Below are 18,531 nucleotides of genomic sequence, written 5' to 3'. Positions count from 1 at the left end.
TCTTAAAAAAGGTTTTGTGAAAAGAAAATACCAAAAAAAAAAAAAAAAAAAAAAAAATTAATAATGAAACGTAATACGCTACTGAAAATGATGTCTGGTTAACCTTGTGAACAGAAAACAGGATAAGACAAATTAATGGTAAAAGTCAAACGGAAATTAAAGAGAAGAGTAGTAAGACAAGTAACGGTAAAGAATTATAAAGAGTATAAAAATAAAATGAAAATATGCAAAAATTTATTTGTTTCTCTTAATTTTATTATTATTTTATCTTTTATACCTTACTATTCTTTGCTGTTTCTTCCTAATGGAGCTTTCGTGAGAAGCGTTTATTTTATTTTTATTTTTTCCTTTTTCTTTTTCTTTCATCTTTATTGTTGTTATTTACTTATTTTGTTCTCGCTTTATTTCAGTACAAAAATAGAGAGACGAAGTGTGTTTAGTTGCCCTTGTTGTTGTTTTGTTATGCGTAACGATGCTGTCATTGACATTTCGAAATTTCACATAATTTATTTATTTTAAATGAAAAACGAAAAACAAACGAGACATTAAACACAACAAAGCAGGCAAACTCAATACTTTTTTTTTTATTGTTGTTATTAGTTATGCAAGTTTAAGAAATCGATCATCGTTAGTAAAATTTTATAAATTGTCATTTGCTGTTGTTGTTGTCATTGCTTTTTTTTTTTTTTTTTTTTTTTTGTTACATGTCATGCACACTACACAAGGTACTGTCTACTTATGTACATTTAAACGTCAGCTTCAGCTTAAGACTGGCATAGTATTGCGTGAAAATAGTGAAAAGCAAGCGAGTTCTCTTAAAGCTTTCAACGGCTTTAAAACTCACATTGCCTTAAAGCTTTAGCGTCGAGTAAAGCATATATACAGATAGTGGTTACACGGTCATGTATTCGAATTTCAAGTCAATGCTTTTCTCTTTAAATATTTAAAAAGGATTTCTCCTTTAACAAAAATCTACTGGAATTAATTGTCGCGTCACAACTTCGGAAATAAACCGTACAAAGGATTTTCATTTTAAAGATATGCAATCCACAATTCAGGTGTCGTTTTGATATCACGTCACTTTTGGATTTCTCAAGTGTTTAGGTTAGAACGCCTGTTCAAAGTCTATCATTTAATAATGGAACAGGCAAAAAAAAGCCCAATTATAATACATGCAAGTTGTGTAGAAATTTTTCGTCAAAATCTACGCAAGACTTCATACAATACGTTTTGGCTTGTATCACATTTCAAAGGTTACAATCGAGTTTAAGAAACGAAGTGAAGACAGTTTCAGTTTGGGGCGCATACAGCGCAAAGATTCAATGCCGATTTAATAAATGCATATAAAGTGAAGGGAAATGAATGAAGAGAATATGTCGGGTCTACGATTGACTGCTAATGATAATCCAAACATTTCAGTTATCTGATGTTCTAAAAAATTAGGCATAGCTGTTATTCGTTCATATAGCACATAAAGTCATTGATCTCAACGCATGCCCAAATCGAGTCTGACTCAGGAGCTGAGGCTGTACGGTTTTTCATCGAATAGGTAATGTAATGAAAGATTTCCTTTGCGGTATGAACAGAAGCTAAGAGCAGAACTCGACAATGCATTCCCTTATAGCATTAAATATTACACATTACGGTAAACAGACTATGGGCTAATAATTAATTAATAAGCCTTAACTAAGACGAGTAAATATTACTAAGAAACCGACTGCAACAAATAACGAAGCATTGCTTAATGCAGAATGAATCCTTCATATCTTACGAGTCGATCAATATTTATGTATGCCTAGCGGTCTTCCAGAGACTACAAAAGAAAGCACCTATTTAGTATCATCTCCGTAGCCTATCTTTAGCTTAGGTAATGGACGTAGAGATTATACCTACGTGAACTTTGAAATTTGTTTCGATGAAGTTTAGGTCTCTGAGAACATTGCTTAACAAACAAAACTTAACAAATTTGTTTAATGTCGCTACCTGTAAAAACAATCTGGTATAGAAATGGATTAGGATGCAATGGATTTTATATTTGTGCTTGTCCAAGAGAGTATGAAATAAAGCACAAATTTCCCAATTAAAGGAGAGATTATGTAAGGAAAGGAATAAAATGCTTTGTTTTTTTATTTAAAATTGAAAGACTGGTTACGTTTTAGGTGACGTGGATCACGATATACACCCAAGGTAAGACTGCTTGGATCGAGACTAATAAGTCATACCAACAAACGTTCATAAGAAAGAAGTGTAATCAAGTGAAGGGCTGGCATTCTCGTAAATATTACTTAAGAAAATTAATTACGAGGTGGAAAGAAAAATGTGCAAACAACTTGCGATCAAAACAGTTAAAGGCAACTCAAGACAAAACACAAATTAAGTATTTGCAAATTTTAAATGACCGTAATCGGTGTTTTTGTTGAATCCTAGCGGAAAGCCAATGCGAAATCTATCTTTAAGGCATAGTTCATCTGAGTTGATGTGATCACGTGAATCCACGGCCATATGCAAGAAACGGAATAGCAATGGAATCAGTAGTTGGCTACTGGCGAAGTACGCCTTTAACGGCCTCCCAAGGGGCTATTTCTCATAATTGATTTTCTTTATTAATTATCGAATATTACCGGACTAGACTGAGACAAGGCAATTATAAGAGCAATACTTCTACATATAAAGATAGTTCGGGAATAATGAGCGAAGAATTGATGTTTGAATTTCAAGTTTTATTTCAATGCGCGTCCGAATCTTCGATTTGCATATCTTAAAAATGATTGCCGTATAATAATGAAAAGATTTAGGTTTGGTATTTAGCTGATGTTCAGCAACCAACCTCTGAGAAGTTACGAAATAAGTTGCAAGTGATATAGGGAGAGTTCCGTGGGGATCAGTCGTGTATTATCAAGCAACGCATATTGCAATTAACTGAACGCTTAAGTCATAAATGATGTGCGTATTGAATCATTGAAAAGTTTAAACGACAAATTTCGTAACGAATTTGCTTATTACGCGGACGTTGCTGTTCATGGCCGTATGTATTGTATAATTAAGTGTGAATTGTATTATTACAAATATGTATTTAGGCCTCCGCAAACAGAGGAGAATATAAATGGGAAAAAGAAAGGAAAATTTAAAACTTTAACGTAACGTAAACTGAATGGATAACATTTATTATGTACAGCGGTATAATTATTGTCCGAATATGATAGGAATACAGAGAGTAGCACAGCTATTAAAATATAAATAATTGTTGCTTCTTTTTCTCTTTTCGCTTTTAAATGTTGTTGTGTTGAGCACAGCGGGTGTAGGTAACGAATTAAATTTATAGCTGTTTGGCTTCTCAGAGTTTGCATATATTGCATATATAAGGATAACTCGTCAACTTAGTTTAACAAAACTTTTACACAACAAAGCAATCAAACGAAGAGAATGAAAAAAAAAAAAAAAAAAAAAAACTTTAACAAGAAACTTCAACTCAATAACATCAAAGCAATAGTTGTTAAGATTTTCAATATATTTTTTCTTCGTTTAGCTTGAAAAGCTCTTCGCTTTTGGGACTTTTTCTTTTTTTTTTTTTAATATCTTCTCTCGGATAAAGTGAAAGTAAGGCATTTTGTACAGCTTTTTATTTGAATATATTATTATTTTTTATATTATATATGATGTGAATGTGTTTATAGAAAATTTTGCATTAAGAATTGTTTTTTTTTTTTTTTTTTTTTTTTTGCACTGAGAACGTATATCATACGTTATCAACATTTTTTTATTGCGTGAGCAACTTAAAAAGAAAAAAATTGACAAATTGTGCTTCAGTTTAGAAGTGACAACCTTAACGCCAATAAGAAGAAGATTTTTCAATACTGAGCATATAGTGTGATACGTGAGCATATTTACAATTCATAAAAAAATTTCTTCTTATAGCAGAAAGTTGCTCAGTTCCAATTCTTAATTTAAAATTGTTAATTATTAAGTTCACTTCATGACTTCATGATGAAATTTAAATGAAAATTTAAGGTAGATGGTGAAAAATGAAAAAAAAAAAAAAAATAAATAAATAAATAAACATAGTATAATACACTGATAAAAGAAGGCAAAAACAAAAACCAAAAGAAAGAAAAGTTGACAAACTAAACGTAGTAAACTAAATATTGGTATGATTTGAATGAATAATTAAATCGGGATACGTACCTAACATTTCGTGAGGGCTAAAAGGTATTGAAAATCAAATGGACTTACCCTCGCGGCAAAGCTTGTGTTCGGCTTTTCCAGCAGCTCCCATAGATATTTCTGGTATTCGGCACATTTACCTTCACCGAATTCCTCCTCGTCACGTTGGCGGAGCGATTCGGCCTCCTTACGCATTTCCTCGTGTACGTTTTCTTTGCGTTGATGATATTTATGCTGACAACATGACTCGAGATAGAGCTCATCAACACCCCAGTATTCGAGGTCGTCACTGAAGGCTAGAACACACATTTCATCAACGATATGAAGTTTGCCGGTACGATAAAAATTTAGAATGGAACTGAAACTTTTTGGATGGCGATCGAAAAAGTATTCATTATCGACTAGTGAGTAATCGTCACATAGTTCTATAATGGCTTCATGCGTTGTACAATCGCGCAAACGACCTAACCGTGTATGCGGTAGTCGCTCCAATGTGCGCCATAGTACTTCATGCTTAACGCCGCCTACATTAATAGAAACGCGATTGTTCATTTGTTTTGACTGCGCTATCATAAAAGGCTCGGGCGGCTGAATGGAGGACATGGATCTGGAATGTGTTCGCTGCAAAGCGCCGGCGACGACGACGCTTTGATGTAGCTGGGAAGTAGTGGGATTCGAATGTGTAGGGGAGGTGACTGGAAACGGAGCGTAGCGTACTTCTTTGCCGACATTGCCTTGGCCGGGATTTGCAGAGCCACCAACGTGTCCCGCAGGTCCGGCCGTCGAAACACCACCAACACTTGTCGTAATGCCGCTTCCAATATGAGCCATTGTGACGGATGTGCCACCAAGGCCGCTGCTATCAGTATAATCCAGGCCGCCACCAGCAGCGGCAGGGGGTGTTCGTTGAGTTGCAGCACTTTGATTAATGTTGCAAGTAATGCTGCTAGCTGTTGGTATGGATCCATCGCCGCCAACGTATGCACCAACTCTAGTGGTTCCCATTGTTCGGTTCCAATCGACATTACCACTGGTGTCGTAGTAGGGTTGATTGTCGCAGTTATCTCCAATGTTCGCTGTTGTTGTTGTTGATGTGGCGCTGTTACGTCCAAGATTTTCGTTTTCAATCCAATTATTTGTCGGCTGTTGTTGTTGCGGCTGATAATCGTGTTGCTGTTGTTGCTGCTGCTGTTTAATTTTATGCTGCCCGGTTTGGTGTTGTGATTCGCGTTGTATTGGTAATTGTTGCTGTTGTTGTTGGCTTGCAGCCTGTCCACCATGCAATTGTCCCACCATTTGTGATACTCCATTATTGTATTGGGAGGATGGTGTTGATTTGCCCGTTTCCCAACGTACCGTTTCACGGTCTCTATCGCGTTCGCCGACCATAGGTCCGCTGATAAAAAAAAAAAAAAAAAAAAACGAAAAAAAAAATGAATAAAAAAAGTACTTAGCAGAGATTTGGATTCTCCTCTAGAGAAAGAAAAGCTTGCGATAAACTTACCGCTACATCTCATCTATTATTCTTTGTTGTGTCCACAGCACCAATGATAAGGAATGTGTGTAATTTTGTTTAACTTTCGTTGTCTGATCTGTTGTTTTTTCGATTAATGTCTTTTCTGATTTTTTTTCTTTGTTTTTATGGCAGATCACAGCAAATTTTTGGTTTCTTTTTTTTGCTCTTACTCTTACTCTCTCCTACTCTTTTTCTCTACTTCTCTTACTCTCTCAATCTTGATGTTTCTCTCTTCCTTTCACTGATTACTTTCAATTTTTGTAACGTGCGTGCATACGCGTTTACGCTTGTTCGCAATTTAAGCCTAAGCGTCGTCCATCCACAAGCTTCGAATAGGCAAAAAATGTACTTAAGCAATATTCATATCACAAGTTTTGGTTCGTCGAAGTTTTTGGCAGTTGACTTTCGTTTAGAACTGGCTCTCAAAGATAAGAACAAGAAAAATGATCTGAAAATAAATGGAATAATAAAAAATAATTATTACATTGCAGGCGGTTCATAAGTTGAAAATGTAATATATATATATATATATATAGCGTATATAATAAGAGAGTTGAATCTATCCAAAAAACACAAAAGAATATTTTGAAAAATTTCATAAAATTTTCATTCCTTTTATCACTTGTTTGGTTGATTAATCTACATTAAGGATCCTTCATCTTCGAATATTTCGTATTTTTTTTCGCTCCGCAAATCCTTGAGGAAATGCAAATTTTCATACAGAGTTAAGTTGCAGCGAATACTTTTATGGGCCGTATAAAATGAAAATCGTGTAAAAAAGTATGGTGTAGACCGAAATATAAGTATATACTACTTCTTCGAATTTGCATATCGGAAAGTGTATATTAATGTGAGTAAGAGCAATGATAACGTCATTGAATTTGAACTGAAAAGTATTTAAAGAGAGTTTTGGTAACACCGGATAGCGCCTTATAGAAAACTAAATGAAATGATCAATTTCTTAAATGTTTACTTCATCCATTCCCGATGCGATAAAAATGATAATAAAGATGAATATGTCGATAACTGCGTTGATAAATGTATGTGCATCAGAAACATTTCAATTTACGGTACTTGACCATGAGTAGCCATGAGAGAAAAAAAAAGAAGGCAAAAGAAAACCCCTTTGTTTGTTAGCTTTGTTACACACATGCAAAGCAAGTGTGTGCCCATATATGCACCGACATACATATGAATATATTCAAGTTATAAAGAAAAAAAAAAAAAAAAAAAAAAAAAAAGGGAAAAGAAAACTCACTTTAGATAGAATTTTTTCATCGCAAAGAAAAATTTGAATAAATTTCTTAAACATAAAGTACACTTTTCTTGTCATCTATAGAACACTCACCGCTTGAGAGCGTGTGCTCGAGCATATACAAGCCTTTGTATAAGAGCTGGTGGGCCCATATATTCGCTCTTATCTATATGCACAATTTTAAAAAACAATGAACAACAATAAGTAAGCAAATGGTTATCTATTGAGTGCCTACAAGAGTATGCGAGTGCCCTTATATGAAATACTTGCCGTCGCGCCCTTACACATTGAAACCATCGCACTATGCCATCACATCCGATTGCACTCACATGTACAGTTAGCTGCTTGGAAATAATTGATTTATTAGTTATGGCATTAGATATATAACGTTGATATGTTACTTTATGCACATCTTTTAAGATTTTTAATAAAAATATTAGTTACTCAAGGACGCTTCGCAATTTACTTCACTATTAAGAAAATTCATAAATTTTGAATGTAAACAAAATAAACTGAAAAAATGATTGGAAAAATCAGTTATTTAAAGAACTGGAACGAATCTACCTCCTTTAACAATCCTCCTTTAGCAATGTACAGTGCAGGCCCGCAATATACAAGCTAAGGGAAAAATTTCACCAACTTACTCACTTGCTTATGTATTCAAAAAGTGACAATTGACAGATGATTAGAATACACAACAAGTAAGAACACTATACGGTGAATACCTTCACTTTACTTAATGCAATTATGGTGGAAAAAGAGATTCGAGTCGAACAATTTTCTTCTTCGTATTTGGCTCAAACAACTTCTGTCCAAATTCGATCAAAATATCGCAAAAACTGCGAAACGTAGGTTGAACATAAGAATGCGAGACAAACAGGCGGACAGATAAACTTAGGTGACTATAAATGAAAGGTGAGTCTATCTCAAATTCTTCTGTGTATTATATACATCCGCACAAACTTAATACAGATCTGTGCAAGAAGTGTTTTCGGGTTTAAAGACATATTGCGTGATTCGTTCATTCCGTCAGATAAGTCAGATAAATGCTTTACAAAAAAAAAAAAAAAAATTCGCTTATCGCACGACACCACTTTGATTAGTGCCATAGCATTTCGTCGGCTTGTGAAAAAGTTTACGCAAAAGCCTAGTTTGACAAAATCAGCAGAACTTAAATGGTTCGCTTGTGTGTGTGCCCTGCAAAATGCAGATGATGCAGATGTGCCGCGCTCTGGTCTTTCAATCGTTAATAAGCTCGATGAAATTATTAAAAAACATTGAGAGAGACGAGCATACCTTGTCTTGTAATATCGCTGGAGAACTAAGCATTGATTAAAAAACTGACACGAAACTATTTGTACGAGGGCGGGTAAAAAAGGACTCACGATATTTAGACGACACATTGAACTTCCGAAATGCCGCTGAAATGGAATGAAATCCAATGAATGAAAAGATTGATTAAGTGGGATGTGAAACGCGTCACGTCACGTCGCTCAATAATGTGCGAAACAGTCGCGAAAGTTGTTGGTGATAAAGTACGAATTGCCGACTGCGTAGGTAATTTCCTTACATCTGGTCGGATTGGAAAGGAATCGTGCGTCATGTGAGCTGCTCTAACCTGCCTAGAAGACACGGCCCCAGTCTTTCATCGCTGGCAGCAAATGCGATTAAAATTCACACGGGACAGAGATGATCTTTTATCATATCTTGTGATTCGAGAAAAATTTGGGATTTGGCCTCGAGCTTTCCTCGTGCGACTATTATTTGTTTCCCCCTCTCTCTCTCTCTCTCTCTCTCTCTCCTTTTTTTTTTTGCTTTCAGAACTCTCCTAAAGGCAGGAAGCTTACTTCAAACGCGTCCTGTGAAAATGCCACGTATATAATTTAATAGCACATAATATATATGAAAAATGTGTTTAAATTTTAGTTTCTTTATTTAATACATAATTGCAACGAAACGCTTAATAGTTTAAATTCGCGTTAAACGTACAAAATAATTGCATCATTATAATCTCCTCTACAAATGGCTGATTATGGTAATGTCGCGCTAGTGCAATGGTTTCTGAAATGCTCTTTGCAACGTTTTATTATAGCATTTAAAACTTTCAAGTGTTAAGTAAGTTATACACGTTCATAAGACGCGATGCAATTGAATTCACAGCGAAGCAGAAACACCTTAACGAACGAGTATAAAAATTATGTTCGCTGACATCTTGCCGCAAAACATTGGATCGTACCAGTTTAAACCCTCTGATTAATTAAGTTTGACAATGACTTTTTAAGTGGGTTTGTAAAATCCTAGGCCAGTTAAATTAAACTGCTAGCAGTAGTTGTTGCTTAATAGATAGATTGATAGGATTGCCAGATGAGCAGGGGAGACCTTTTCATGATCACCGTTAAAAGTTGACGTATTCATGAGTTTTTTGAAAACGTAAAAAATTGGCGAAAGGTAAAGCAACTCAGTCTTTACACAAAAATGTTTATCTGAAGGGAAAGCTTAGGGTGGTGAAGACGTAGGCGAACAATACTTCTTTGTATACTAAGTTCAAACGTCTATAGCTGAACTTGCATGTGTGTGTGGTTATAGATACCAATGATCCCAGATCATTGGCATCGTATATGGGCGAGCAAAAAAATATCTTAACGAAAGCAAATGTGACAAGATTTCACATTTCATATTTCACATTTCGTAACTTCGGAACCGAGAGAGCTTCAAATACGATTTTCTAAACAACATCGAAATCGTGTTGCGAAGGATAAATTGGATTTTCCTCATCCATTAGCAATTGTGGATAGTATTTGCCTTTACCTCTATAACAAACAACAGACAACAGAGTAGACAGGCCATGGTTTTTTTTTTTTTTTCAATGCCTTAAGATTCAAAATTGTCAAGACAGTCTATTTATTTATTTATTTATGCAATATTCAGCTACAAATTTCGTAATTATCAGCTGATGGTTAATATATGAAATATACCTTAAAATTAAGCTATGATATGCGTTACCTGCGTGTTTTTTCGAACCACCTAGCTTTAGGCAAATTGAAAGGATAAAACAGTATGTATTCAGTGCTTAGGTAGCAATGCTTAATTAAATCTTACAGTTAACATTTTAGACCAAGTTTAAATTTAAGAGAATTCTTTCTTCTTTTAATTAATTTCGTTGTTACATTTCATTATTGTTTTGCTATTGCGAAATATCTTCTCAATTTATCTATTTATTTATTTATTATAAGACTAACTAATAAGTTATCGCTATCACAATATAGTATGCTTGGGCAACTTTGATCAAAAGTTGCCCTTTCATGATATACTCAAAGATGTAACACAAACACCACTTGTGTGTTAAATGTATTAAGTTCGAGCAATATATTGTATAAAATATCAATCAAAGATAAGTAAATCAAAAATATTTTGCCGTTAGTTCGATAATGTAACGTTTTTCACCTTATTAACGGAGAAAACCGACAGATCAAGTAAGTGGTAATGATCATTGAACATCTTACACGTTACTCGAAACGGATTGAACGATTTATAATTTGTACGGCATTGTGGTGGCTGCAAAAGCACAAAACATCTCGAGTTCTTACTAGGGATGTGAATATAAGTCGGCGCATAAACATCACCATTTATTAGCTTAAAGAGGAAGGTTACACCCAACAACATTTGAACCTTTTTTTTGCGCGAAGAAATAGGGTATGATCCCATCCCAACCCTCGCAAAACGAACATCAAGAAGACCCGTTGAACAGACTCCATAAGATCAATATGGCATCGATAGCAAGGAAGCCAAACTATCGACGAGTATTCAAGAGTTGGCGTAACTAATGAAGTATATAAGCACTTAGTAACGTGTGTTCTTTAGACCATCTTTTTATAAATCCTAAAAGGGATCTGACAGTTCAAGATGACTGTCAAACTCGAGTTTTGAATCAGGCACAACTCCTAAGACTTTGTAATTGCAAACATTTTCCACAATGTAATTAACTATGCGATGATAAGAAGGCGTCGTACTACAACACGTAGAAGACATTTTCTTACATTTGTTTGAATTCAACACCATATCATTGGTTGCGCGCCACAGGTAAGTATAGCTTCTCAAGATTAGACTGAAGAAGTTTAGTACCATATTTTAAGTCAAAGAAAAGGGACAGTTTAACAACGTCTGGAAACACTAAAACACGGGAATGTTGAATGCGCTCCAGAAAGTCATTCACGTATAAAATAAATAAAAGCTGGCCAAGATGATTACCCTGAGGAACATCAGAACGAGGACATCAGCTACTTTGGACTGACAAGACTTCAGCGCCACCCGTTGAATGCGACCAAAGAGATAGCTACTAAACCAGGCAATCTTACTGTCCGTAAAGCCAAGACGATGTAATTTATAGACTAATAACCTATGGTCAAGTCAGTTTGTTTTTGATCGGAAAATGTCTTGTAAGTTGGATTACGAAACTCGCAAAAGATTGGTGGCCGTTGATCTTCTTTTTAAAAAACCAAATCCACAGTGCGATATAATTGATCCTAAAACCGGAGTAAGCCTTTTTGGTACTAGTGAGTCAAGTAGTTTAGGCAGTGCACTATGTTTGATAATTGCCCTAAAGGTAAAATAGAGCTACTCTTCCAAACCGACAGAAAGTAACCTTTTTTCAAACAGACATTAAAAATTTATGTAAAGGAAGGACATAGTAAATCAGCCCAATGTTGAAGAATCGCAGACGGACCACCATCAGGGCCAGGATAATTACAAGGTTTCAACGTTGACAATGCTGTAAATACTTTTTCTTCGGAGAAAGACATAGACATAAAAATATCGAAGGATCTTATCGAATACGGATAATTATCAAGCAAAACATTTGAGCATTGGCAGACTTCAACAACAAAATTTGCAAAAAGGTTGGTTATTACAAAAATAGCGGATGACACGAAATCTCCAAAGCTCATGACGGAAGGATATCCGTTTACTTTTTGTTTGCAATTTACGAATTTGAAGAAATCCCTCGGGTTGCCTTAATAAAATTGCAATAACAACTTGCTTTCAGGGAGTTACAATCTCATCTAGCGCTAGAATATAACATCCAATCTCTAATCGAACCACTCCGAGTGAATTTTTTAAATACCCTACTTTTTTTATTACGGATCATCCGTAAATGCTTGCTCTACCAACTCGGAGATTATGGCATGTGAAAAGGCTTTTATGGTACCGGGGTAGACATTGCGGGAAAAAGCTGACTGTATATAAAGGATATCGAATCGTCAGTATCTTTAGTGCGTAAGTCCCCGCCATTGCACCTCACCAAGTTCGTAAGTTTAACGTAATTCGTTTTAGCAAATAAACGTTGATTCCTACTGATCATCTGGTTACACGGTACATTGCCAGCAAAGCAATTTTCGGCCAAACCAACCAATATTTTGATCCTTCGTCGGTGAGTGTACTGATGTAGGCCGGAATAATGATGTGCTTCTAGCAAGGACATTTCCTTTCACTTAGAAACTTTTCAAAACGTACGTTCGTCAGTGAAAAGACCTTTATTTTCGTGGGGAAGCTTTTTATATTTTTTATTTATATATTGTTTTTACGATGCACGTTCCCTCTAAGAAATATAAGGTAGATATAAAACCAAAACTTGTTGCTAAGAATAAGGCTAATATGAGAACAATTTTTAATACCTTATTGAAATTATTTAATATTGATAAAGGCAGCAGATCGGAAGAACTGTTATATTATTTGCTTAGAAAATAACGATGTCTCCCTCTCTTTGTGTTCACATAACAGATCAAAAGATTTGAAAAGAAACGAAGACCAAAACGATCTCTAAAGTTGTGCAACTACGAAATGCATTTATGTCGAATTGTAGGTGAGAATGTCTTCGTGCCTAACTTAAAATTTACTTAAATTAATTAAGTCCCTTCATATACGAGGTGTGTTTAAAAAAATCGAGTAATTTATTATTTTCCTCAAAACATATTTATTCTGCAACGTCTATTTTGTCCCCTTCAACGTAATCGACCGTAGATATGATACACTTGCCCCAACGTTTTTTTCCAATTCTCAAAGCACTTGCGATATGCGCTTTTGCTCTGACCTTAAGCTCCTTTAGCGATGCGGTCTGTATCTCTTTAATCATGTGAAAAACCCCGTCTTTCATAGGTCTTATTAGTTTTGAGAGCAGGAGAAAGTTGTAGGGGCAAAGTTCAATGAATACGGTGGTTGAGGCACAATCACGGCGACGTGTGAACTGATTCAATGTCCATAACTGGTTGTTCCACAATTCGAATTGCGTCACGTGTACTGCTTATTGATTATAACACCTTCTGAGAAGAACTTATGCTGCGCCACGCCATTATAGCCGAAGAAAGCGGTGAGCAAAATCATCACAATCGACAGAACTTGGAGTTCGTTTTTCGATTTTGGATTTTCTGGTCGTTTCTGTTGAAATGGTTGGGCTTTGGTTTTGACGTCGTAATCATATCATATACTCATGTTTCGTTACTAGTTATGAGACATTGGAGCAAATCTGCACCATCGCTGACATCATTTAATAGCTCCTGACAACTGCGCATGTGACGGTTCTTTTGGGTTAAAATATTTATATTTTTAGCAATTTCGAAATAAAGCTCGCTGCCGCAAGTCTCAAGCTCAAAACATTCGAAAAGATTTCATGGCACCACTATGTGAATTTCCTCAGCAGCTTCCCTAATATTATATAACAATTTTCTCCACTACTTCAACGTTTTCATTAGTTGTCGACGTACTGGGACGTTCAGGGCAGGTATTGTCATTAACGTCTTCTCTGCCTTCCTTGAAGCGCCTGAACCACTCGTAAACCTTTTGTTTTTTACTGAAAACAGGGTGGTAAAGCGCTACAGACAACATTTTAAATGAATTGGGGCACTTAATTTTATTTCTTACACATCTTACACATTCTTTGATCCATTTTTTTTCTATAGCAAAAAATCGCCAAGCATACCAAAGCACGTCTACCCTTTCTATATCTGTCACAAACAAACAAATTAAAAGTGCCAAATGACTGAGAGTGCCAGCATATGTTATGGACATGTGTACCAAAATAGCAACAACAACAATAACAACAACAACAACAAATTGAAAGTCGAATATACGTAGCCCACGTAATTTGAAAAGTCACCTCTTTTTGAACGTATCTCGTATTTGTTTATTTATAATTAATTTGAAACAGTTCACGAGTCTCCAAATACAACACTGTTCAAAGATAATAAGAAATTGAACGAAATGTTAACCTAGAAAAGATAAACATGTTTTTGAAAAATTTTTAATGTTGAAAATCAGGTGAAGGATATTATAAAATGCGTATAAATGTCCTCGCGCGACAGTGTTTCCGGTTTGTATTTACTTTCTGCATGCATACATATTTAAACTGAAACTAATGCAGCCCCTTATCTAAGCATTTAAGTGCACTATTAGGCGATAGGAATTTATATTTAGTTGTAATTTTTCAATTGGTTTGCCGTAAGCCAGGTATAGTAATAAGGTAAAGGCTACGTACGTAAAAAGTAAAAATTATTATTGCTTAACATGCTTTGGCCATTGGCCTTGGCTAGAAATTTTTAGAAAAATTTTGTTTATTGCTTTTGCAGTTCGCAACTTTTTCGTAATGTCAGTAAATTTACACTTTATTATTAGCTCGTGTTTTAGTTTTAAAGGAACTTGATTTCAACCAATGCTTTTTTAGCAGCCAGCCATTATATTTGCTCGCATGAACCCGGCAAGTGCAGGAGTGTGCGTGTGTACGGAAATAAATGCGCTCAATTTGAGGGCGTCAGGGCAATTGCATTTAACTATGGATTTAATTATATATATAAATAAAAGAACACATGTATTTACATATATACACATATATATATATATATATATAACCCTTGAATAAATAATGATGATAAGATTGAGTGCTGTTGCTTAATTTGCATGTCTTGGCATTTAAAATTTATTTGGTGAAAATTGGATTCAAAACTCAATAAATGAATAAATTGGTCTGTTGGCCATTAGACATGGACCTAAGTTACAGATCCAAATATAATTGATACGTATCATTCTTAGAGAAAATTTCTTTGTATTTTTATATGTTGTATATTTATGTTGTGGATAGAAACATTCTTCATCATTGTGCATTAAACGACACATACGACTATTGGCATCACTCAATAAGTCTCCGGTCTGGCACATATCATTTTTGGATAATACGAACGTCAAGAGTCAACAGTCAGGAGTCATATAGGTCTGCGAACAGTGCTACCACAGTGCACATGTGTCAGAGTGGAGATTTACTAATTGATGTGCTATATACGTTTTATATATATGTATATAAAAGGTGTCCAAAAATGTACACAAATTTGTATTAAAAGGTAAACAGAATTTTTTTTTGAATTTTAAAAGTTTTTATTGAATCAGAATTTGTATGTGTATTATGGTACATATGCACACTTTTATCGAAATTTTCAATAACTATTTTGTGTTTGCGAACTGTGGCGGCCCAAATGTCATTAGCTTTGTAGTATTGTTGAAGAATGAAAAAATGTATTGCGTCTAAAAGTAAAAATGCCAAGATATATAAGACTTTTTAAGAAGACAAAGCGGAGACTCGGCAGCTCTCGAAATGTTTATTTCTTAAATTTCGTTTTTCGTACCACTGCCAGTTACAACTTTTCCTTTAGAACATGATGTCAAAAATTTATCGAAAATTTTTTCAAAAAGTTAATTTAAGGATATCAGATGTCTACATCTGGCAATGCCTTTGTATTAAATTACGAATATTAGTAACTGTTCACAACTGTTAACTAAGAAGCATGTGTATTAAACAAAATGGTGTTTTTCTATCCAATTTCCATTCGATAAATCACAAAATATATAAGATAATACTGAAAACTGTACGTATAGCCAGAATGTTTGCGGAAAGCAAATTCAGTCGAGCCAAGAGAGTTGAATCATTTTGTTCAAACGGACAAGATCAGAATGAGTATTGTACATATAAATTCCTGTAAATAGATGATGAAAATTGAAGGGGGCTAGGGAAAGCGATAAAAATAAATCTGAAGAAGAAGAAGGTGTTTATAATTTTAAGTACCTGTAATATGATTATGTGACTACGCTTGAAAAATCGATTTTTCATTCCACTCTTGAATATTTTAAAATGATCACATAAGCACAGAAAACAAAAAAAAAAAAAAAAAGCAAAAAATTAAACTTTGATACGGATCTGCTTCAATCCGCCAGAATGAATTGAATCAATTTGTTTACTTGTATGTTCATACCTTCATCTTGTCTATCGTTACAGCTTGAAAATATGTGGTTTTTTTCAATTAAAAATAATGTTTTTTCACATTACGCTTTTTTAAGATGTACTTCTTGCTACCGCATGTGCTGCATATTGAGTGTGGAAGTTGCGTTCCCAACCACACATCTCAAACCCTCAAATGTTTTTTTCTGTCCCACTCGTATATGCTTTCATTTTAGTCGAAATGTTTATAAACATACGTAGATATATATATATATATATATATATATATATATATATATGTATATACATATATATGTATATATGTATATAACAGATACGTACGTGTTTATATAACAGATACGTAAATTTGTATTTGCCGTCTAGTTGTGTGATGTATATGTATATGTGTACGTACTTGTGCGGAGTAATGTGTTCGCTTTTGGCTCAATACCAGAAATCATCATTGTTCACAATTAAACATCCTAAGAAAGCTAAAGTAAACACAAACAATAAATTTATGAAATAAAATGTGCATTTTTCTTGCTTATATGACGTCATTACTAAAGCATCAGCACCTAAAATTTACCATGTCTTTCATTGTATTCGCAATATTAGACTATCTCGCAAATTTTTAATATTACTCCCGAAACCGCACGATACGCATACAGCATTAAATTGATCAAGAATAGACGAGGGATTAGTTGGAATCTGTTGCAAATATATTTCGCCTCTTCATGCTCATGACTCACTACTTAAAGGTTAAATAGAACGGTAAAGAACTGTATCCCCATCATAGCGATTGAAGCTTTAGCATAGTTGATAATATTTTGTTTTTCTTAACATATTTATTATGAAACTTTTATGGCCTCTTAAACAGTCGTTCTTCATAATAACAATGCAGAGTGTAATAACATAAAAGTTTAAAAAAAAAAAAAGAAAAAGTAAGCTAAAGATTGCATCTTCTCCTTACGATTGCACGTAAAAATATTGTAAATAACTTTCTCTAAGCAGTAACGATTGCAATGATCCTCATTCTATGCGTGCATGCATTTGGAATTAAATATAAATGTTGACAACAGACACTACCCCGAGTATTGCCGCGATCTCTGCAAATATTTGCGTACGTTTTTATTATCTATATCTATCGCGGAAAAGCATAAATGTTAATGATGCTGGAAATGAGTTCAGTGGATTTATGAAGTATTTCTCAATATAATTTATTAACTAAAAAAAAAAAAAAAAAAAAAAAAAAAAAAAAAAAAATAGATATATTCGAGTATTGGTATTATTAAAGTGCCTTTTTTGTTTAACAAATCAAAAATAAAAGTTTTGCTTATTTTACTTAACTATCAGAAATCGTAATTAAGTCATACAAGCATCAAAAGAACTTATTATGGTAGTTACGGTTTGTCTGCATACGGAATATGGAATATACGGCATTTCATTATATGTTTCAAATTCCTGCTTACGTATACAAAATATAATTAGTTTAAGAAAAATCTTTGATTGCGAGTAGTAGAGCTTACAAGCTCAGGAATCTATTAAACACTTCTTCTTCTTCTTCTCTCTCAAATATAAATTTCCATCTAATTGTGTTTTATAGATAATCTTTCTCTTCCACGACAAAGCACAAGAGTACAAGCTTTAATGCGCAAGTCTCTTGAGACTATATAAATGTATCTGCGATGTTATGAAAGAAAAAACAAAAAAAAAAAGAAAAAGAAATTGAATAAAACACAATAACAGTGATTGCGAATTTATAACGAAGAGAAAAAAGAGTGTGCATCTACTTTTTAAGCCTTAAATATCTTGCGATGGATTCGATGAAGAGTTCAATTTCAGTAAATAAAAATGAAAGTTTCTAATAAAGCGTTCGCTGACACGCATCAAACTAATTAAAGTCCAGAGAGTGTCAGAGCTAAATTAACTGTAAATAAAATATATATACGAAAATTTTAGAGGTTCGTCGCCAACAAATGCATTTTTTATTTTACTCTCATAATTCCGGAGACCAAACTTTAAAATCCTTGGCAATTATGCTTTACTTTTAAATATGTGGGTTACAAAAACGTTACATATAACAAGTAAATGTGTGCATGTACGTACGTTATCTGCCTACTTTAGATGCCAAGTGTATAAAAGTAGCAAAACCGTGTCATAGACACAGTGTGAAGCATAAGGTTCAACTAATGACGTCACCAAAATCGTTCCATTAACCCAATATGCTCATATGCTAAACCATATTTGTGTCACAAACACACATACGCGCCAATATACATATATGTAAATATATGTGCATATATATATATATATATATATATATATATATATACATACTTATATACA

The 18,531-nt window shown here is 34.1% G+C and overlaps 1 protein-coding gene across 15 annotated transcripts in view; it reads right to left on the bottom strand.

Moving 5' to 3' along the window:
• The window catches only part of LOC119644909 (potassium voltage-gated channel protein Shab), a 109,351-nt gene that overhangs the window by 59,825 nt on the left and 30,995 nt on the right, over positions 1-18,531 (bottom strand). For all 15 annotated transcript variants that reach the window (XM_038044636.1, XM_038044641.1, XM_038044643.1 and 12 more), the window contains exons 2-3: positions 5,666-6,125; positions 4,231-5,557 (exon numbers count right to left, since the gene is read on the bottom strand). In XM_038044636.1, coding sequence (XP_037900564.1) covers positions 4,231-5,550 — 1,320 coding nt within the window. In that variant the 5' untranslated portion in view covers positions 5,551-5,557; positions 5,666-6,125. The remainder of the gene's footprint in view (positions 1-4,230; positions 5,558-5,665; positions 6,126-18,531) is intronic.

Source organism: Glossina fuscipes, unplaced genomic scaffold (assembly GCF_014805625.2).
Source record: "Glossina fuscipes isolate IAEA_lab_2018 unplaced genomic scaffold, Yale_Gfus_2 1, whole genome shotgun sequence".
Classification (NCBI taxonomy): domain Eukaryota; kingdom Metazoa; phylum Arthropoda; class Insecta; order Diptera; family Glossinidae; genus Glossina; species Glossina fuscipes.
The sequence above is the reverse complement of the archived record's forward strand: the minus strand, read 5'-3'. Positions and strand labels throughout refer to the sequence as shown.